The sequence below is a fragment of the Numenius arquata genome, chromosome 4 (assembly GCF_964106895.1).
Source record: "Numenius arquata chromosome 4, bNumArq3.hap1.1, whole genome shotgun sequence".
In the NCBI taxonomy this organism is placed as follows: domain Eukaryota; kingdom Metazoa; phylum Chordata; class Aves; order Charadriiformes; family Scolopacidae; genus Numenius; species Numenius arquata.
The window spans coordinates 70,091,758-70,114,731 of NC_133579.1; the positions used below are offsets into that span (position 1 = coordinate 70,091,758).

The 22,974-nt window shown below is 40.9% G+C and overlaps 1 protein-coding gene across 2 annotated transcripts in view; it reads right to left on the bottom strand.

Moving 5' to 3' along the window:
* The window catches only part of COL15A1 (collagen type XV alpha 1 chain), a 142,973-nt gene that overhangs the window by 5,725 nt on the left and 114,274 nt on the right, over positions 1-22,974 (bottom strand). For both annotated transcript variants that reach the window (XM_074147010.1, XM_074147011.1), the window contains 10 exons: positions 20,833-20,901; positions 20,436-20,477; positions 18,004-18,049; positions 14,918-15,007; positions 10,993-11,042; positions 9,116-9,226; positions 7,571-7,706; positions 2,835-2,899; positions 983-1,111; positions 756-815 (listed from right to left, as the gene is read on the bottom strand). In XM_074147010.1, coding sequence (XP_074003111.1) covers positions 756-815; positions 983-1,111; positions 2,835-2,899; positions 7,571-7,706; positions 9,116-9,226; positions 10,993-11,042; positions 14,918-15,007; positions 18,004-18,049; positions 20,436-20,477; positions 20,833-20,901 — 798 coding nt within the window. The remainder of the gene's footprint in view (positions 1-755; positions 816-982; positions 1,112-2,834; positions 2,900-7,570; positions 7,707-9,115; positions 9,227-10,992; positions 11,043-14,917; positions 15,008-18,003; positions 18,050-20,435; positions 20,478-20,832; positions 20,902-22,974) is intronic.

The window sequence follows — 22,974 nt, forward strand, 5'->3', positions numbered from 1 at the left end:
GGACCAGGGCTTGATATGACTGACTTCACCATTACGAAACAGAATACTATTGTGTTTGGGTTTTGTGTTTTTTTTTTGTAGGCAGCCTGCTTTGTTCTGCTTTTTGTAGATGCTGCTTTGTCTCTGTAGTGTTTGGAGTCTCACAAGATAATGGAAACAGACAACTGAGGGACTTAAAGGCTGAGGGACTTGGGTCTTTTTAGTTTGGACAAGAGAAGACTGAGGGAGGATCTGATCAACGCCTATAAATACTTAAAGGGTGGGTGTCAAGAGGATGGGGCCAGTCTTTTTTCAGTGGTGCCCAGGGACAGGACAAGAGGGAACGGGCACAAACTTGAACACAAGAAGTTCCACCTAAACATGAGGAGGAACTTCTTTCCTGTGAGGGTGGCAGAGCCCTGGAAGAGGCTGCCCAGAGAGGTGGTGGACTCTCCTTCTCTGGAGACATTCAAAACCTGCCTGGACATGTTCCTGTGTGACCTGCTCTGGGTGGACCTGCTTTGGCAGGGGGGTTGGACGAGATGATCTCCAGAGGTACCTTCCAGCCCCATAGCATTCTGTGATTCTGCAGTTCTGTGACTGGCCAGTGCGAACCAATTTGCAAGGTTATGTTGTGATAGAATGCTTACTTCGAACTAACAAGTCTCAGTGGAAAATTACGTTGTGCAGGGATCTGCCTGCAACTTCTGCCAAGTGTATTGCCTGTTTTTGTACATTTAGACTCAGTTTTTCACAGTCCAATATCTTGTACTTACATGGCTTGATATGGCTGGAGGAGGAAGGCTGTCAGCAGGGATAGGAATTAGCTCACCAAGCTGAAAGAACCCAAAAGGAAAAGCAAACAAAACCATATCACCAGGAGCTTCTGAACTTAAAAAAGGAATCTTTGCACCCACGCTTCTCCACCCCTGTAAAAAACATCTGTAACAGCTCCATTTTGAGTAAGGGAGTTGGAAGGGATTAGGATGTAGTGCGTCAGTACCTGCAGTTTTCTCCATCCATTTCGAACTCGGATAAACACCTCACTAGTTTCACTCAGATAGATGAGCGTACCTTCTGCTACCAAATGAACTTTTTCCAACATACCCTCAATGTTGTGGAATGTTGTAACCTGTCAAGTAGGAAAATGAAACACGCTTCATCAGACACACAAAATATTTTTTACGTTAAATTGTTAAATTGAACTCTCATTTGAACACATAAATATCAAGGCTTCTTCCGCAGAAAACGCTCATAAAATCGGTTTTACATTATTTCATACAAAGAGCTTCAGTAACATAAATATCTCACTACTTTGGCACATCAGCATCATCATTCTGTGGATTGTAGTAGAACTGCACCACTCGTTGATTTTGCACAGAGTGAAGATCACTGCACCTCTATAGTTTAACATACTAGATCAAAATGGCAGAGTTCAGAAGAGATTTGATAAGGCTTATAAATATCACACACAATTCTAGATGCATTCAATCCTGTTATATTTTTCTTAGTGGGCTTGTGAACTTTTTTTCTTTAAGGGTGTTTTCTTCCATCCTTTTTGTTGTTTCCAGATGCTGCTAGTTTACACAGCAAGTATTTTTCAATTTATCTTCTATAGATCATCAGGAGGCTTAAACCAATGTCTGTCAGATATGGACGTTGCAGCTAGTACCTCTGCCTTTGCCACCTGAAGATAAGAACACAGTCCTCTCGAAGATGTGTTGCTTCTACAATCTGTTTGATAATTGCAGTTAGTGTAAAATCAGGGGCAAGTTTCTTAAGTGTCATTTCTTTTTCATTTCTTCAGCATCAGAAGGCATATAAATGCTTTACGAATCATGCAGACCCTACTATAGATTTGCATATTGGTTTTTAATGTTGGTTTTGACCCAAGTGGGCTTGGATCTCCTATCTAAACCAGTAACTCCCAGCCTGTAACTACAGTTCTCTACCTTGGGGCACCAGTCTTTGAACATCCGTTTCTCCCCTGATCTGTAATCATTGTCAGGTCCTGAATTTTTATGGGAAAAGGCAGTTAGCAGGGGCATGACACTGTGGTGGGACGGCATTAGGAAACTTAGATTCGTGTTAGTTCATTTGATACGATGTAGATAATCTGAAAGTCTGCTTGTTTTATTAGTGCTTTCTCAAATGATTGCCAAAAACATCCAGCGAATTCGCTTTCCTATCGTAACGTGAGAATGTGGAAAAGGAAAAACTTGCAATAAAGCCCCTCTGCTAGCTTGAATATTTTTTTTTTCTCCCAGAAACTATGAATATTTAATTTAGAAATTAATAAGACAGAAGTCTTTGTTGTCATTTTCTTCTGCATGGATATCTGGAATACAATTCTGATTTGATTCATGCAATAAGAAAAGGAAACAATTAAATTTATATTTATTCTCTGCACAACAATTTTTAGATTTGCTAGGGAAATCTACAGTTTTCTTCTTAGAACCAAATGACCTACATTAATCGGTTTTAATCCGGTAATGTAAAGTGGTTTTTTCATGGAAACTGGGCATTCAGTAGCTATTCTAGTATCTCAACTTGCTGAGTTGCCACACTTTTCCAGAGATGTTGCTTTGAACATGGAATATGCACCTTTCCATTACTTTATTGTGCCATCAGCCTTTGCATTTGTTTGAATACTAACAAGGCAACAGACAGACTTCTCCTCTCGTCACTTTACCCAGCCATAAGGATTCCCTGCTGAAAAGTTATGAGATTCAGAAAACATTCTAATATATAAAAACACAGGCCAGAGCCTTCCCTCCTCTCTCAGTGCTACCAATGACCACCAAAAGAATTGAAGCAAGGTTTCAACAGCAAACTTCCTTCTTTTGCTGTCTTACCAGGTTCCTGGTTGCAGGTGACCCTGGCTCTCCAGGAGGTCCTGGTGGCCCAGGCATTGCAGCTGCTAAAATAAAACAAGCATACAATACATGTTGAAGGTCATCTTTTTTGAGAAAGAAGGTGAGTGACATAAAGAAACAACCTAGTGGTGGTGTCTAGGAGTAGGGGGAGATTTAGTCAAGTTCTGAATAGCTGTGTTCAAGCCAACTAAGGATTCTAAGGATTTTTTTGAAAGCAACGGTGAAACTTAGTCTTTTCTCTGTCACTTGGGAGGTTAAGGTCAGCAGGTTGCAATCTGTTGTAGATACTTTGCAAATGAAGAACGAGATCCACTTAAATTGACCAGAATGTTCTTCTGCTAGTTGCTAATGGAAGAGGAAGAATGTGCATATGGAAGCGGAAGAACTTCTAGCTCCTGCCTGTGTAGGCTTTGAGTTATATTTTTTGCTCTAAAAGTAACTTTTCCTTTAGATAAAAAATTCACTAGTGTAAGCTCAGCTTATATTTCAAAGCAAAAAAGAATTCTCCAGTGATCTGAACTTTAAGACTGCATCTAGTACCTAGCACCTGCCTCTACTCCAAAATTGAATTTCTTCACTGTGAGCTGAAAGTCCCTGTTTTCTGCAGTAAAAACTCATTTCTTTTAAGGAAGGAAAGAAGGAAAGATATGGAAGACTGAAAGCAAGCATGCTATACAAATGTGTATCACGATAATGGAACTTTGAAGCTGTTTATAAGAAAGAGCTTCTACACAAACCCCTTCTGAGCATCATGGTGTGTCCCAGCAGGGCTCTGCAGCTGAGATCTGGGCAGACCTTGTATTAACCTTAAGTAGAAACTCCTTCTGTAAAGGAAAGGAGGGGGCAAGAAAACAGGTCCAGGGGTATCCAAGAGAGTGTGCTACTATACCGCTGGGAGGAAATATAAAGGCCTCAGTAAGAAATCTGATTAGGAACAGAAAGGCATGAGAGCTATTATGACATGAAAGAGATCTAATAGTTGGTGGACAGTTGTCAAACTTCTGAGTGTAGGGAAGTCTAGCATCTCTTACCTAGCATGCTGGTGAATCTGGAATATGAAACATGCACAAAGAACTCCAAGGTTCAGCTCCTAACGACTCCCCAGTTCCTACCTTGCTGGACACTTGCACACAGTGTACAGCTGCCCTTAGCTATGCCAAAAGTGCTATAATCCCAAATACGGACAGAATTGTTCTTCAAAAGTGAGGCAGAAACGGAGGAATGTAGGAATGTTCTCCGAAACCACTCTTTGGAGAAATTTTGGTGAGCACATCCGGTAGCCCTTGCCTCAATAACCAAAGCCCACTCATCCACACCTTACTGGACGCAGCAACTAAATGGACTGGAGGAAAGTTACAGAAGAGAAGCCAAACAAGCGTACCTTCTGCCCTCATAATTTTCAAAGGGATCAGGATCCCCATGATCTTCAGTGAAAGTGCAGCTACAGATTCCCCTCCAGCCCCGCAAATAAATTCAGTGAAGAAAAAGTATTGACTGTCTTCTCTTTTACTGTCTCTTTCTACTCAGAAGTAGTTTGATAGTCTGAATAAAGGATTGTAAGATAGGTTTTTAAAATATAGATTGAACCATAGAAGAGTCAATAAAGGCTAACCCTGAGAGCACTGCTGCTTTCCAGAGCTTGCGTTTTACTGATCTGTACCCCTTAGGAGACTGCAGTTATACACCAATAAAGCAAATTCCAGTGTTCAAAAATGTTTGTTTTTGTGAAACCCGGAGGTGCTATGAAATCACCTTTTACAAACTGAAAAATCTCTGCTCTGAACCATTTACAAGGATCCTCCAGAGCAGTTCCTTCATGTCAATGGCAGGGAAATGGGGTTCAGTTCTCAGAAGTGTTCAGAGCTATTTATCTGCAGATAAACCATTCCTCCTTCCCCATGTTACAGTGTGTGAGCCACACATTACAGTAAGTAAAAACTTTAACAGTTAACTCTACCTTGAAGATAGGAAATAAATAAACATCTGTGTTCGTAACATTTTGCAAAATGGACATCTATCAGTGTTCTGCCTAAAGAACCTTCTTACAAAGCAAAAAGGAAAATGTGTAGGAGGATGATGAAGACTAATGGCAGAGACGAAAAGCGAAAGTATAGGGATGGAGTACTAATAATAGTTTGTTTTGTCTGTCTGGGTCTCTTAGCTAATATTGACAAGTGCTTAATAGAAATTACACAGGAAAAGGGCTGAAGGCCTTTATGGACTTTATGGATGCTGAGGATCTGTCCATACTATGATGATCAGGGGCTAACTCAGGTACAGGCCTATGTTCCAACACTGAACGTATTAAGGGTTTGTTCTTTCTTAAATATTCTTCAGAGGATGAATGCTTCTGACAGACACTCAATTCATAATAATTACTGGATGACAAATTGGGAGTCTCACCTTGTCCCTGGGCAGCTGTATATACCAGTCTGACCAGGTTTGAGAAATACCTGGAGAGAACAAATTGGAGACAGAGAGGTCTGCTCCCCGAACTGGCATACTGGAGGCACAGGTCTTGTGGGGAAACAGATTGATCGCTAGTTCTCAGAAATGGAGATCTGCATTAGCTAGACCTGCCCAATTTTTAGGCAGGACAGATCTGCATTCTAGCCTCTCTGTTCAGTCAACAATTCCCTTTCTGTTACTACACCAGCTTCAGTTGAGATTAAGGAATGCTTTGGTCTGGTGATGGATTCCCATGCTGGTCACAGTTCCCAGAGGGAGTCACTTGCTCAGGCAAACCTGTTGAGTAATTTCAGAGGAGCGCAGGACCCCATCCACCAGAACCCAGTCTAAGGGCTGGACATTAACAGTATGAGGCTTGTCACTAGCAGACCTGTGACCCAACAGGAGTCAGAAGCACAAATACTTTGAACTGTGATACTTGGTTTATAGCCATGTATTCCCTTTGAAGCAAGTTTGAGATAATCCACCTGAAGCTCCAGTGTCACCTTGTTCGCAAAGTTCCTCCCCTGATGTATCTATCTGTGGCACATTTTACTCCTTTTCTAATCCAATAAATTGAAAATCATTAAAGGCACAGTAACCAACCCTCCCAAAGTTTTGTTTCCATTCAGCATTTGCATAACAACTAGTTTTTAGAAGCAGTTCTCCAGCAATATCATTCTAGACCTAAACTCTGCTGCCGGTAGTGCCTTTACATCAGCGAATCATAGAATCATTTAGGTTGGAAAAGACCTTTAAGATTATCGAGTCCAACTGTTAACCTAGCACTAGCAAGTCCACCACTAAACCATGTCCCTCAGCACCACATCAACACATCTTTGAAATACCCTCAGGGATGGTGACTCAACCACTTCCCTGGGCAGACTGTTCCAATGCTTGCCAACCTATTCAGTGAAGAAATTTTTCCTAATATCTATCCTAAACCTCCCCTGGTGCAACTTGAGCCCATTTGTCTTGTCCTATCACATGTTACCTGGGAAAAGAAACCAACACCCACCTCTTTACAACCTCCTTTCAGGTAGCTGTAGAGAGTGATAAGGTCTCCCATTGAGACACTGCTCATAGCGTTGCATGGGGTTGTTCTGACCCAAGCGCAGGACCTGGCACTTGGCCTTGTTGGACCTCATACCATTTGGCTTGGCCCATCAGTCCAGCCTGTCCAGATCCCTCTGTAGAGCCATCCTACCCTCAAGCAGATCAACGCTTCCACCCAGCTTGCTGTCATCTGCAAACTTAATGAGGGTGTACTCAATCCCCTTGTCCAGATCTCTGATAAAGATATTAAACAGAACTGACCCAAATACTGAGCCCTGGGGAACACTACTTGTGACAGGCCGCCAACTGGATTTAACTCCATTCACCACAAGAAGAGCATCTTGGGCCGCAATAACATCTCCCTAAATTCAGCCAACTGATCAATTTGATAGATTTTGCAAAGCTTTCAAGGCAACCTGTCTCTGTTATGTAAACTGCTGTTATGGTTTGAGGAACCCACAACCACCTGATGCCAGTATAAAATAAACAAGGTTTATACTTGGCTAACGATATCAGCAGGAAGCTGTGCACTCCCAGCAGGGGACAGTAAATGTCGGGCACTGTGAGCGCTATGGCTTCAGGAGGAAGGGAAGGCTTCAGGAGTCTGGCATGGGGGTAAGGAGCTCTCAGGATCACAGCCATCAAGGGAGAGAGAACTTCTCAGCAAAGTTGCTAATTTATATTGAATGTGATGTTCATGGTACGAAATAATCCTGTTCTCCAGCTTGGGTCAAGTGCCCAGGTCTTGCTCCTCCTCATCCCTGCACCTGGCAGGGTTCAAAAACACTGAGACCTTGAAACCCTCAGAGCATAGCTGGCTGTGAAGTAAATATTTTCAGACACCAGAGTCTTCTAAAAGTGCAGTTTTCCCAGGCATTAGGAGAGAAATAAGTCCTGTGTTGCTCAAACCAGGACAACTGCCTCCCAGCCACAGCCACAGCCACAGCAAGGTTTTTCATGCAATAGCGCTCCCATGGCACTCGTCAGTGAAAACTGTTTGCAGAGAAATTGTCCCTTTTGTGCTCCCTGTTCCAACTCACCCCCCCGGGAGAAACTGGTAGAGGGCAGGAGGACAGAGGGGACCAACCTGATTCAGGTGGGCAGATGGAAGAACAGGTATGTGAAGGAGGTGGCAGTGTCTGTGGGGGGGTGTGTGGGCGCATGCTTACGTGCTTGCATGTACAGTGAAAAGCAAAATCACACTCTCTCACCTGAGCCATATATTGCAGGGGGTCCTGGTGGTCCAGGTGGTCCAGGTGGTCCAATTTTTCCATAACCTGGTAATCCAGGTAGGCCAGGTAGCCCTGGAGGTCCTCTGGGTCCGACAACTGAATCCCCTTTTGGTCCCTATAAGTGATAAAAAGTATATATTTTTTTTTAATGTAGCAGTTTCAGTGCTACAGGACCTTCATCTCTGATGGCAACATTTTCTGAAGGCCTGCTACCACACCACTGTTTAGACATGAGTCTGTACATAATGTTCTTCAAGGAGGCATGGATATTAATGGAAAATGAAAAAATTAATCATATACTAAACTAAATTCAAGAATCTAAGTTTCAGAAAGCTTTCTGAAAGTTCTTGCACTTATTCCTGAGTAGCTGATATCTCCAAAACTCTCAACACTACTCTCAAAGTCCCGGATCTCACCTCTGCTCGTGCTGAGACTACTTGCTTTGATGTGCTTATAAGATAAGAGCTTGTCTGAAGGTACATGATGGAAAGCTTTAACATAAAGTGTGTCTATACAGGGTGTATGTCTCATGATGAATGTTGTCTTCTCCCTCCTGTGATCAAGTGTCAGCTTATATCCATTAAGCTCTCCAGCTGCCAGTCTTCCAGCTTAAAAAGGCTCCAACTCTCTATGTTTCCAGTTTAGCAGTGTGTCTTCAGCCTGAATGAGGAGAGCTCAAGCTCCCTGCACTCAAACTGGTCTGCATACGTGGAACAGTTTTTGGACCCTGGACTAGGAGAGGTTAGTCTCTGATAGATCTCAGATGTGCCATCCAACTCCCTCTTGTTCCCGTGGAACAATTTCTAAACAGGGAGATGGTTCTCAGCCATGTGGAATAGCGTCAGGGGGATTTTTGAAGGTAGGCTTGCTAACCTAACCCTTCAGCCTCAGCTGTCACCCACCCATTCATGCTCCTTGGCACAGAACATGACAATAGAGTAAAGGCAATGCACACATTTGTTGCCAGATCCCAGGGATAAACTACATTTGATTCCAAAGCAGCTGTGGTGGCAATTGCCAGCAGATAAAACAACTAGGTAGAGACTGAGCAGCTGAGTTTTATAGGAATGATCCAGATGGGTACACACTGGACTTTTCATTCATGTTTTTGGATTACTGGAACAGAAAAGATTAATGATTTAGGTGGCCAATAATTTTCAAGTCAGCCTCCATCTAACTTTATACAGCCTATTTTGGCCTTTATGGGGATATAAGTAGTAACGTCAGAAGTTAATTATACTGCTTTGATTTGAAATGCCATTAATACCATGTATCTACATACCGATGTATTAGACAGCTGAGCATAACATTACGTCAGTTTTTCACAGCAAATTAATTCTGTGCACGAAAGTGAAGTGTCTGTGTTCACGCCTCATGCAACTCTCTTGTATTCACCTAATGGTTAACGTATGAGTTTTTATATAGTTCTTAGCATCATCTTGATGTTTGTCTCTTTTTAGTGCCTTCTAAATTAAAACAATGGGTACCCACAACTATTCCTATGCGATAACTTGCATGACTTACAACTAATCCCGGTCTTCCAGGTGGTCCAGGAGGCCCTGTCAGAAAAAACCCTCCATTTGGTTCTCCTTTTTCTCCTTTTACACCAGCGACTCCGTTGTCTCCTTTTTCACCCTTTAAAGAGAAGGTATTTTAAGACATTGAGCTGAAGTGAGATCAGAACTCTGTGCACTGACCTTTTAAAGTTACATGATATCTCTGAGCTTAATAAAGAAAAGCATCTGCTTAAAATTTTTTGACATCACTTCCTTCTTCAGTAATGCGGAATGAGTTGAGGCTGCAAGGCTCTCTCAGGGCAGGGACTAGGGGAGGTTGGGTTAGGTGGAGGCAGAGAAAATGCTTCTGTTGCTGTTTCCTGCTATTCTACCCAGCAAAACCTTGTTCTGTGCTGTAGCTGGTGGCAAGAAGTCAGAGGAAGCACAAAAGCCTGGCTTTCTGCTGTTCTCCATCATCAAGGAAAAAGCAAAGCAAGAATGACATGGAACGCACAGACTAATTTTAAAGTATGTGGCAAGTGAAGATCACTGTGCATAGGATGAGAGAGAAGAGCGGGGGTGTGTACCCAGATAACAGAAGGACAACACCACGCAAAACTGCAGACACTTCGAAAAGCATGTCTTCTCCTGGCCTTCATAGTTGATTATCAGTCAGTTTGGGGAACAGATAGGTAAGAAGAAGTGTTTAAATACTAGGTCATTATCTCTCTGTGCAACACGAGCCACAGCAATTGTAGGTTCCTCCTCAAACTATTTTCTTCTGTTTATCTGCTGTTTTTTTTTTTCTTTCGAGTTTTTTTGGTCTACTCTGTTTCACATTTCTGAGAAATAAACCTGTGAAGAGGCAAAGGGCAAAGCAAGAATGGCAGGCAGCTGCAGAAATCCAGTAGAGATGGCTATGTATAGCTCCTCCTCTGACTCTTCTTCTTTTTAGTTTCCCAATAAACAGGACTAAGAAGCTTTCTTTATGGCACGCCATTTTGCAGAGATGAAGGACTAGATGAAAAACTAGTTCTTTGTAGCTAAAGCTGTAAAGCTACAGACACTATAAGATCAAAGAAGCCATATCAGCTCTGCCATGCACGCACGGGGCACTTTATGTCATAGGAATAATTTAGGGACACTCAGCCAAGCAGAAACAAAATCTGAAAACCAGATGGCATGAGTCCTTCAAGTAAACTGACAATACACTGGTTTTAGTGGCATTATTAAACAATAATTTCATTCAGGTTTTTTTCAGATCTTCTACTGATAAAGAGCCTCGTTCACTTAGAAACTTTTAAAGTAATATTGCATTGGTATTAATTTTTGTCACCTGACGCAGTCTGGAGAATAATGAAACAGAAAGGGACCAGACACATGAAGGTATGGGTATATTTTCTTGTAAGAGATTCCAGGAAAAGTCGTTTCCATCACTTTAACTTATTTTATTCAGTGTGTTTAAAGGATAAACAGTATTACACAGAAGTGATTTTTTCCCCCCATGTGTTAATTGTTGCTGAATTTTTCTAGAAGCCCTTTAGGTAATGGATGTCTCTTACCCGAGCTGGCATGGAAACAAAAGCATTCATTTATGGCAGATAATTTATACCAACTTATGTTAGGTAACAGTGAATTATGACTCACTTTAATACCACTGGGAAGGTAAAAAGCCTCAGTAACAAAGTTTTTTCAAAAGTAATCTTTATACACTACTGACATCTGCTATCTCTATACTTGTAATAAACTTGTCTATTCAGCTGGAGTTTAAGAAATTACTATCATTTGTGATTGCTGATGCTGTTATCTGTCTTGTATATTTCACCATGTTTTATGCCTAATTTATAGTAAAGTACACTTTAAAAATAGCTTAACAGAACTCAAACACAAATGGGATATAATTACCTTTATGCTATTAATAAAGTGGCTGAAATATGATGGAGGCAGAGGTGGACCTGAAATATGAAGAAAATAGAATAAAGTACAATAATTATCTGCAATTTTCTTTTTAAAAGCACTGCTTTGGATATTACTGGTTTAGGAGTTTAAAGAAAAAATATTTACAATAATAACATTAACCTTTAAATCTAACATATTTTCAGTTTGATTTCCTAACAAAGCAAGGCTTACATGTCCTATCTTGTCTGTCCCTCCTCCACCAAATAACTTCTGAATCTGATTGTGAACGTCAGACAAATTTGAAAGCAAAGAAGGCTCAAAGATGAAAAATTCCCTGTTTTCTGAAAAAAACGGTGGCTGGGCAGAGGGGGAAAGAGAACATCCAAACTAACCCCTTTGACGGAGATCAAGGTAAAAGAAAAGCTTTCCATATGGTTTGCCAGCAGTGGGGTGGCCAATCAGTAGTTGCATTATCTTTCATGCAAGGACAGTACCAGAACTGACCAGAGAAAGAAACAGTGATAATGTCGTGCAGCTGATCCTTGGGCTCCTTGACATTGTTCTGCATCAAAACCCAACACCAGTATCAATGGTTATACCACCTGTGTTGTGTTGTCTGCCAATGGTGGTCACTCAAAGCTGTCAAGCCAGCACAAAAAGTCTAAAAACCCTTCGAATAGTCTCTGTTTGGCATACACTTGGAAAAAAAAGACTGTTTTACAGCAGCCCATTACAGCTCAATGCATTTTTTTCAATTGTGTTCTGATTAATTTTTGAGATCTTTGTGTCCAACCCTATGCCAGCCATAGGACTCAGATCTCAGTATGCTATCTCAGATACGATTAAGTCAAGTAGACATTGTATACATCTGTAGTCTGGGACAGAAATATATTCCCACTATGGCAGCTGTTATGATTTTATTCCAACCCTGCCAATTACAGCTCGCTGCAGTGATTTGCTTGATCCATGTGAGGGCATGGGGAAACAGACAGGTGGAATGGAATGGTAGGTGTCCTTCTCGGATGTTCCTTAGTATTAATCTCTACACTGGGGAATATCTGAGGTCTTTCTAGGATGACCAGTAAGTAGACTAGGCCTGGGCAAGGCACATGAGGAAGAGGGAGATCACCCCTCAAAGTGGAAGTCAAAAATCTTTGGTAGGGAACCAGTAGGCTCTACCTACCTAGACCAGTTCCTCAGCCCTGAGGTAAAGTGGCACAACTTTCATTCATACAGCTAAACTGTCCTCCCCACGCCTGAAGTATGAGAGACTTCTCCATATTGCACTAATCCCTGGCTTAATCTATCCCCCAGAGCATCCCATAGTGTGAGAAACTGTTACTTGTTGTAGGCCAAATGCAGGCCAGGAAACGTGGGAACAATTAAACTGCAGGACAATTTTCCCCTGTGTCCTGGGTCTGTTTAATTTACTAGTATACACAACCAGAGAAGTTTGCCTGACGTGACTTCTCAACAGGCAAACCTAGTTCAGTCCTCTTCTATAGACATTCATTGGAGGGCTGGTAGGCAATTTTTTGGGAGGACCTTTAGGGATCTTAACACTAGCCAGAGGGAAACATACTTTGTTGTGTGGCTTCTGCTGATAGACCAGACATTTTCATTTATTTCAGTTGTTGCTGAAACAGACTAACAGCACTTTTTGCATCATCAATGGCAAAATCATGCCCTCCCAACAAGCATAAGGTCATAGAACTTTGGTGACCTTTCTTTTAGAAAATGGGAAGCCACACTGCTTTCAGATCTGGAATCTGATCTAGAAATTAACTTAGCCCCTGGAGAAACAGAACTCACTTATTACCAGAATTAAGGCTTGCCCAGCGAGAAGCCATCTTGCTCTACCTCATTAATTTTCCATTAGCTCCATTCCTTCCAGAATTCACAGAGAAAAGGCTGAAACTTCTTCTTCAGCCTTAGGCGACTGGGTCTGAGATTATGACACAGTGAAAACTCCTCCTCTATTGCTAAATATGTTTTCTTACAAGGCTTCAGACTGTGTTCTTCCAGCCAGAAACACCGGGGTTGTGCTGGAGCATTGCACATGTGGTTGGAACACAGCACCTATGCTCTGGACACTTACTACGCCTGCCTCCATACAGAGTAGCTAAATAAACTGCACCCTGCCCTCTACCCACTTTTTGTGTTGGCTTCATAATTTCACAGGGTATCAATTAATAGAGACTGTTTGTAAGGTTTGAGAGGAGACATTTTGTGAAAAGAAAAAAATAAATTCACTGCCCGGACAAGTACCATTGTTCAGAAAGCTTTTCTGATTGCTGGAACTCAACAGCTACTGTAGTGGAAGGAGCTTCTGCCATCTGTCTCTCTCTCAGAGAAGGTTTTGACAAATTCCTGTACTTTAATCATGTTCCACTACCCTGCAACTTCTGTCTTGTGAATTTGCACTGTCAATGATGATACCGATGTCTGTGAGACCTAGAGAACTGGTTTGTATGAAATAATATTTTAGCAAGTACATCAATGAGCAAGAACCGAGCAGGAATATTTCTTAGAGCATCAACAGAATTGATCCTAGTTAACATATGATTCAGTTGGCAAACAAATGAATAAATCTGTTATTTTTAGAGAAAGGTGAATTCAGTTCTCAGTTTAACCAGAATTCTCATGTTATTTTCACCATCCTTCACTAGCTGCAGTTTTACAAGAACATAAGCATAATCCTCTCATAATCCCCTCCTTCTGAAGCACCCGAAATCATCAGGTACAGGCAAAAATACCTAGGACATTAATTTGCGTTAAATACAGAACCTGGGAGGGAACAGACATGTTCATGGTGGATAAACCAGCACAGAAGAGAAAATTTTCTTAATTTCTGTTTAGAAATGCTTTTTGCCTCTTCTTCTTAAAAGTTTATCGATGGCTAGGAAGCACTAACCACTTATTTTAAGGCACTGGATATTGATCAGAATAAAAATTAATGAGGACAAGACAAGAAAACAGATTTTATTAGAACCAACACATGTCCTCTTAAAATAACCAAAACATCATCCTCAGTCAACAGAACTGTGTCTTTAGAATAAAGACAGAAATATCCATATAGATGTAGTTTTGTATTTATTATCAACCCATTAGAGGACAACGATTATAAATCTGGTATAGCAACATTAATTTGATATTCTGCTGCTTCTATTTCAAATGATTTCTGGCACTGACCAAAGCCTTATCTCAGTATCTGAGATTTCAAAAAATGTATAGAAAAGGAAGAGTTTGTAATAGCAATCTTTTCAAATAGATATTTCTTCTTTAACTATTTTTGAATGTGTAAGAATTAGCAAGATTAGAATATCAACTTTTTGATACAGGAAAGTAAATCTTTGATGAGGAACATCTGTTATGATGCTCCTGCCACAAGTGAATTAGTATTTTTAGTTCAGACAGACTTTTCACGATTATCACAAAGCATAAAGTATTAAAAAGTTGGTTGAAGTGGAGATCATCTACTTCCACCTCCTGCTGGAAGTGGGATCGTTACCAACAAATGACTGCCTTGAACTCAGAATGCAGAAGTGTGTTACCCTGAAATGGGAAGCACTGGATTTTAGCCCAATTGGCTCAAAAAGATTGCTAACAAAATGGTATCTCAGGAAATAGACACAATGTCCTTCTAAGATTTAAAAAAATCTCTGACCAGCCAGTTACACTTCAATATCTATTCTTGTACTTAACACATTCATAATACCCACAAACGTGCAGTACAGATACTTCTTTTCAGAAGACATTTTTTGATAACATTGTGGGCTTTGCTTTGTGTGTCAGTCAGTGAAGAACCTAGGTACAAGTCTTTAGGCTGGTAAGGCTGCCAGGGGTATGTATCAGAGTACTTTGTTGAATTACTTTTTGAGTTAAGCGTGCATTCCTTCACAGGATGTCAATGACATCAGATTTAATATACCTGGTGGTCCCGGAGCACCTCTGTCTCCCTTTTCTCCTTTTAAATCTGCTGAACTGTGCGGCCCCCAGGAATCTCTGTTTGCTTTAGCACCTGTCATAAAAAAAGCCACAAATTCATGAGAACTTGGAAACAGCAGAGACTATAGCAGTGACAACCAAACCACTGAAAGTGAGAGCAGACTTTTCCATACGTGTGGGGTACATGCCTCCAGCCCCTATATGCTTGCCTCACTATCTTCATGAACACTGAATGGCTGCCTGATTGTCCTCTCTTATCAACCCCAACATGTGCAAGACAATCTCTCTCTTGCAAGTCAATCATCTTTCACTCTCTTTTCCCTAATCACCCAGCCTAAGATCCTCTAAACAAACCTGTTCTCACTGCATTTGTGAATATTACTGGAGTAATTCTAGAAACAGTTCTTGAGTTATGGCTCTGTGTTTGATACCACATCTTTTACTATCTCCAGACTCCAAACCAAACCAATAAATGATAATATCTGCAACTGTGAATGTCAAAAATGCTATCGTTTATTGTTCCTTCGTGTCATAAAAGCATTAATAATGAAGAAAATGTTCTCTAAGGACAGGCATGCTTTTACAGTAATTTTCCATCCAGTTGAGCTAAGGGTAGAATTGCATCTGGATAAAACTTCTGTTTTTCCAGATATTATTCAACTTGCATTGGTAAACTTACCCTATAAAAGACCTGGGTAAAACGACCCCTGAGTATTTAGACTTCTTAGGTCTGATTTCTCTCTTTGTTCTGACTGAGTAATTGTGAATATCTTTGCAAAATTAATGTAAAATAATATCATTCTTCCACAGTAACATTTTCTTCAGGTAAAAAGCCACTTCAGCCACTTTCTTCAGGTAAAAAGGTGAAGTGGTCTTATTCTGAATTATGACTAGGAAGGGTCCTGAAGTACAATGACAAGCAGATACAAGACACAGTTCTTAAAGTAATTTTCAATGCTTCCCCGGCTGTGATATCTTCAGCCCCTGTGGTCAGTTGGGATCTATGCTGGAGTCAGTGGATCACTGGCTCTTTTCTAACCCAATTTGATTACGTTTGTGAATTTCACTGGGGCAAGCACAGAAACAATCTTTGGCTTGGGTACCCAGTCCACGCTCCATAACCTGGTGCCACTTATAAATAAGACTTCATTGTTAAGAAAGCCTTAGTTTGAAAAACAGTTGCAGCATTTCCCCTTCTTCTAGTTGTTCAGAATGGCTATATACAGCAGAATGAGATGGACTTCTTCTCTTTCAAAGCATGTTACAACAGAAGCTTCCAGACAGTTCCTCTCCACCCTTCTCTTTTGTCTTTCAGCCGCGAGAGGTGAAAGCTGGTCATACTCCCATGGGTTTCCCCATGATCTGTCTGGTGACTCAGTCTCCAGCTGTGAGCCCATGTTCAAATGCCTGTTGACAGAACAGTGGGGCCTCATTTTATGTTGCACCGAGGCCAATCACACAATCTCTCAGGTGTGCAGTTAGACAGTTTTCCTAATTGTCAGCTGAAGCTTAACTCTCCAACTGTGACATCTTCAGAGTTGTTTTCCAGGCAGGTTTCCAGTCCAGTCATCAGTATTTTAGGTCATATTAAAATACTGAGATGAATTCAGAGCTTATACAACCAAGTTCGGACTTTCTCTTCTTCAAGATATTTTCCTTTACCACTTACTATGTCCACTCTTGCCCTTTATCCTGATCCCTTGCGCTTTTCTTCTTCTCTTCTTTTCTTTTTCCATTTGGATCAAGGTGGCTTGGTCTTTGCAAGTGACTCAGTCATTGCTAAGGGAGAGGAGTGGTTCAGGTTGCTGATACCAGCCCACTGTCTACTTGTTGGACCACATTAAAGAACTGGTCCCTAGATAGCAATCTCTTCCTCCAGAAACAGCCCCAAGCCCCAGCATTTGGAGCCGATACAACATATACCACTGCTGCATTATTCAACTTGTTTTGCATGCACTGGTTTTGCCACGCAGGCTCTGACTTATCTGATTAAACTGTAAACTCTCCAGACTCCTTCGCACAGTAATGGGAACAGTGATTTAGTTCCCAGGAACACGGGAACTGGGAAACAGGTTCAGGCTGTATATTAGAGGGTGCATTACTGTTTTTTTTTCCACAAAATTACTCTGAAAGTGTAATAAAGAGACAGGAACAAATTTTTATTATAAGTAGTTAAATGAAAGGAGGAAGACCACTGACTTTATTTCCTCCATGATCTTGAGAAGACCTCCTTTGCCCTTGTGCACTATTGGATCATAAGGAGACTGCCAGCTGCTCCCTGTGGGTGCTCTGGGACTCTGTTTTAATGTCCCAACCTTTTTTTCCAGCTCCCAGATGCTCTGAAGGGCCCAAACTATCAAAGAAATTTCTGCTAACCTTGGAACTGAAGGACTTCCACACAATTTGGTCAAGGCAGCACTATTTCAACCACTATGCACCTTTTTTTTTTTTTGCGCAGAATTGCTACCTGTTTCCCTCTGCGTGTAACTGAGTCCATCCTTGGAAGATGTCTTTGAGGAAGGAAAAAAGCACTGAATCACAGATGCAGACCTGGATTAATTTTAATGCCCGGTGTGCACAGTGAGTGACCACTTTGTGCTTATCTGGTGGAGTACTAGCTCAAGAATGGAATGGCCAAACCATTACAATGATCTTAAAATGGGATCTTGAAAAAACCAATGAAAGAAACGTGCTGGAGTGACTTTAGGATTTACTCTTTGGGTTGAGAATTAGTATGCATTTAGAGAGGAGAAATTGTAATGACTAACTGAATAAAACCAACAAAATTTAAACAGAATTGTCATAGTCAAAATCCTCACTTTCAAGCTTTTACCTAAGCTGAAAGTATAAAAAGAGCAGAATCAATCATAGAACCATAGATCTTACAGTTTCACCAGAAAAAGAAGTGAGACCACTTTTTTTTTTTTAATTCTTCTTCTTTTTTTTCCCCATAAAGCCACTTATACGATAGCAAAAAAAAAAAAAAGGGCAAAAAGAGCTTAACTAAGAATAAACAAAAAAAGCTTATTTAAACCGAGGTAACCAAGGTACAAGAAGAGAATTGCTCACCATGGGCATGAAGAGCTTCTTGATTTCCAGGGTAAGGAGTGCTCACCTACAGACAGAGAAATCTATTAGAAATTATCCATACACATTAACCAATGGAAGTGCATTACTTGGTGCGACTGAAAAGCCTGGAAAATTTGCATGCTGTCACAGTAAATATTATAACCACGCTCTGGGATTATCTCCAGTTTGACAAAGTCCGAGTATTAGCTGATCAAGCTTTTTTCAGGATTGTGCTCTCTTTAACATGCAACATGCTTTCAGCAAGAGGGTAACAACATGCGTTCTGGAGGCATCAGCAAATCCTACTCTCAGTCATGCCAGTGAAACATCAGAAAACTCATTCTCCAAGGACAATTCTGAATTTACATCACTGCAATTGAAAGCAGGATTTGATTTTTGACTCTAAGATAACAGACTGTGTTTGTAAATTTTTCATCAGACCATGGCTACGCCTACTGTCTGATGTTGACCTGTGCTCCTGATGCATTGAGACCACAACTGGGACGCAGAAGCTATTCTATTCTGTCCCGTTCTGACCCCAGCCACCTTTAATAGTGGGTATGCTACTTACCTCTACTGCCTCTCTGCAAAATAGGGACATTGCAGGAATTAAAACGGGGCACAGTGCTTGGAAAGGGATGGGTCTTAGTAACAGCTAGTACTATTTATATGAATCTAATCAAGCGTATGAAAAAAAATTGGAAGTGCCGAATCTGGCTATTCCTGTAGTATTAGCTCTTCGAAGTCTTACTCACATGGATAGCTCCATTAACTTCAGAAGTTCAGTTCACATGAGGAAAACTTGTGGGGTTCAGTCTGTAGTTCTTTATCGATATTCATTTATGTAGGCATGTACAGCAGACTTCTTATCTATAAACTCGGATAGGTTTAGGAGATTATTCACAAATGTAGCACAAATCTATCTAGCACACTCAGATGCACAAAGAGGTGTTTAGAAGTACAGGTTTCTATTACTTGTGCATGTAAAAGTTACTGCTATTACTGACTGATAGTAACCTTCTTGAAAAGTGACTTTTTCCCATTATCTGAAATTCAGCTAGAATAGGCTTGAATTGTTTGAATCATTCCACAGAGAATCACAGGAGAGTTGAGGTTGGAAGGCATCTCTGGAAAATGTCGAGCCCAAAGCAGGATCAACTACATCAAGTTTCTCAGGGCCTTGTGCAGTCAGATTTCAGAGGTGAGACTGACTAATCCATACGTGACTACAGACATATGTGATTAACATACAACAATGTTATATGGTGGGAATGGGAAGATGTAAGGGAGGAATTCAATGAGGAAAAAAGATGGTACCTGGAGGTGGTAGGCCAAAACTTTAGAAATGTCTAATTACCATAGAGTAATGATTAGTTATCATTAACAGAAAGATCCATAAGCTGGGATACATCTTTCTTCAGCAGTAAGGGTAGGGTGACGAAGAGTATCAATGCTTCTAGCACACTATGAGTCAAGATCTGCTTCTCTAAAATAAGTGAAAAAGAAACTGGAATGGAAATGGGAGGAGGGGACACAATACTATTTTGAGATCTACTGTCTAACAGAAAAGTAGAACAGCCATCCTGCACACCACACTACTCAGGAGAGGACTGTGGCTCTCAAAGACAGAATCCTTCCCAAGTACCTAACTCACAGTTTGAGAGTACAATATTGCCCTTGGGAAAGTACTTCTAGGACTGAACTCTGTTTGCAGTTTGTAGGATGTAATTTCCATGACTCATTAAACAAAAATTGCATCAGGGTGTTCTGAAAACATAAACCCCCATCTCCGTTCTTTTGATACTATGTGCTAAATTGCAGTTCCTTTGAAGGTAATGGGGGCTTTGCCATTCCCTTTGGAAAGCAAGGGCAGAGCTTCACTTGCTATTCTCGAGATAATAAATGTTTATATGTGAATAGACTGCATTTGAGGGTCAAATAAAGAACACAATCTTTCTTTTCTGATGCGTCTTTCATGCCACAATGAAATACGTAACAAGTCTTATTTTGGACAGAGAAATTGAAAACAGCTGAAGACATAAAAACATGGAGACACTATTTATATATCCATCTGAAAAATGTGTGTGCATGTATGTATAAACATTCAGCTCTCCAAAGCAACTCTTAAGCTATGGAGACACAGGCTTTGAAAGGCATTAAAAGTATTAGGACAACCAAGTAATCAAAGTGCTTTAAGCAAAAGGCTCTTGTGCTTCTAGTTCTGCTATATATTTTATATCTGGCTAATTTTGGGTATCTAAACACTTGAAAATCTGTTATCTTGAAGAATAGGTAAAACACACCTCTGGCGCAAAGCAGAAGGCAGAGGGAGAAAAGCTGCAAAGCTACCATGGTTATGTATCTGAGCTACTTTGGTTATGTACTGTCACGGCCATGCATTTTGCCAGGAGCAGATTCTGTGTGTGACTTACTGGCATTTTGCAGTGAGGTCTGGGAGACACTGGGAAAACTGTCTATTGAAAACAGGAAGAGAAGTTATTTTAATGAATGTAGGTATAATACAGCAGATATCACACCAAACAGATCTAATAGAGGTGACAAGACAAAGCCTGGAAACGAATATCGGCGCCTCCTGGGCAGAGAACCCAGCTTTGCTGCCTGGGATCTCCCACAGGTCTGTCTGCAGGTCCCACTCTGTGTGTGTGGGGCCAAACTCTTACAGGACAGTGGCTCCAGTTAAGAGATTTTCTCCCACTTTAAACTGTGTTGCCTGAAACAAGCGTTGATGTTTGTCTTTGCAAGCCGTTTCTAGAGCAGCACGTTTCTGCTACAGAGAGAGACCAGCAGCTGATCCCCAATTGTACTTACTCCTTTGATATAAACTATACGCCCTGGAGGTCCAGGAGGCCCTGGGGGTCCAGGCAAGCCAGGAAGGCCCTGGTACAAGAGAATGAAAGAAGGAAGATATTAGAACTTTTCATATGGGAGGGATAACTCATATGGAAGAGAACTCCCATTTCATATGGGAGAGAACTTTTCCCTCCGGAGAGATAAGCAATACAAATGAGCCTACAGAAAGAAGGCCAAAGGAGCTCAGAGAGCTTGAAGAGTTTGAGAGGAGACTGAGAATTCAGTTACGGGGACCAACCTGTCAGGTGAATTTTAATATTAAACCTCAAGCACTCTGTGGAGAACAAAACGGTCTAAGATTGTTGTTGTTCCCAGGGGAAAAAAAAAAGCCCAAACCCCAAAGCACTAAAAATTGAAACGAAATTAAAGGCAATAGATCTCTCATCCAAAGAAAATTAGGTATCTGAGACTGGTTTGGGATTCTCAAGACTGCTGAGATTCATATATTTTCAAGTGCCAGTCAGATAACTACACACTAATCACACTAATTAGCACCTTCAAGGAACCCTGCTAGACTGGAGGTGTGACTGCCCGTTGCCAAAAAAAAAAAAGTGCCAACTCTTTACTGTGTCATTTAAAAACCTGGCACCATGCCATGTCCATCTTTCATTCCACATCAACGCAAGCTTCTGTGAGGTGACACAGGTCATTTCATCAATAACTAGAGATCCATTAGATTTTATCTTCCCTGAGCACTCCAGGAAGGACTATTAGAACATGTAGCCTGGTTTGTTTGCTTTAATCTCCCAGCCTGGTGTACTTCATCTAGCTACACTTGCTTTAATATTTTTTTTTGTTTGGTTAAAGCAGACAATCCAGAAAATGAACATTGACACTGTTTGAAGGTGTGGAAGAAGGGAAAATCTACTTTAATATTTTCTGCTGGTGGCTAGCCATCCTTTCTGTCATTTTCTTCCAACTAGAATTTGTCTAATTTGTCTGGTTTCGCCTTCCAGCAACTAAATTTCTATTTAAACCTTTCTCTGGAGGGATAAACAACCGTTAGTACCTGATCTTTTCTTTCTGTGAAGATACTTGGATACATCCCAATTCTCAGTCTCCCTGTTAGTTGGATAAATCAATATCATCTCACTTATATTTATTGTCCAGATAGAATACATGCTTGTGTTTTGTAGTTTGTGTGCAATATAACAAAGTAGAACCAGAGGACTCATACAACAGAATTAATTTACAAAAAGGGCTCTACTGAAATATGGTGATACTGATCACCTCTTCTGATGCCTAGTTGATCCCCACCTTATGATTTCTATGCTAACACAGTAAAGTAACCTTGTCCTTTTTTTTCAGCATATCTTTGATGCAGATGAGATGTTATTAGCTGCCGTTGTTGGTATGGGTACCAATTTTTCTACCACAGATTGCCCCAACGACAACACAATTTACTCTGCTATTGGGAAACTTATTGCTTATGCTCAGCAGTGTTTATGGTTGTGTAGTCCAGGTCTTCGTGTTTGCTGTGAGATCACTTGCATGAAGTCTTTTCATAAGAACAGACTTGCCACAACAGGACCTTGGTTCATCATTTGTTCATCACTCCATAATTCCATAATTATGGAGTTCATCACTCCATAATTACTGCTTGTAGGTGGGCATGGATATGCTATCATCTATGTGGTGGTCGTTATTCTGCATACATGTACATGGCAACTAAAGCAGGCAGTAGGTATTAGCAAGTGTGTCCTCATTAATAGAGTAGATGCCACCTCACTATAATATGCTCAAGTGCTGTTTGTACCTGTGCTAGATAGCTAAGAGCCTATTGCAGTATCTTCACACCATGAGGGGTCATACTGATGGCTTGGATCAGGACGTCTTTGATACAGAGAGAGAACTGGCAATTCCAGATCATTTGCCATTTGCTATTTGAACCAGCTCTGCTAACAGTGAGTCACACATATAACTATTAACACCTGGGAGCTGATACAACTATCTATATCTACAAGAACTGTCCAGTTGGACCCAGAAGTTGACTTTTCAATGATTGTCACCAGATAGGAAAAGTAGCAGAAACATGTAATTATTTCTAGATCATTTCAGGTTTTTAGTCCTGTCATCATTTTAAAGGAATTCATATGCATC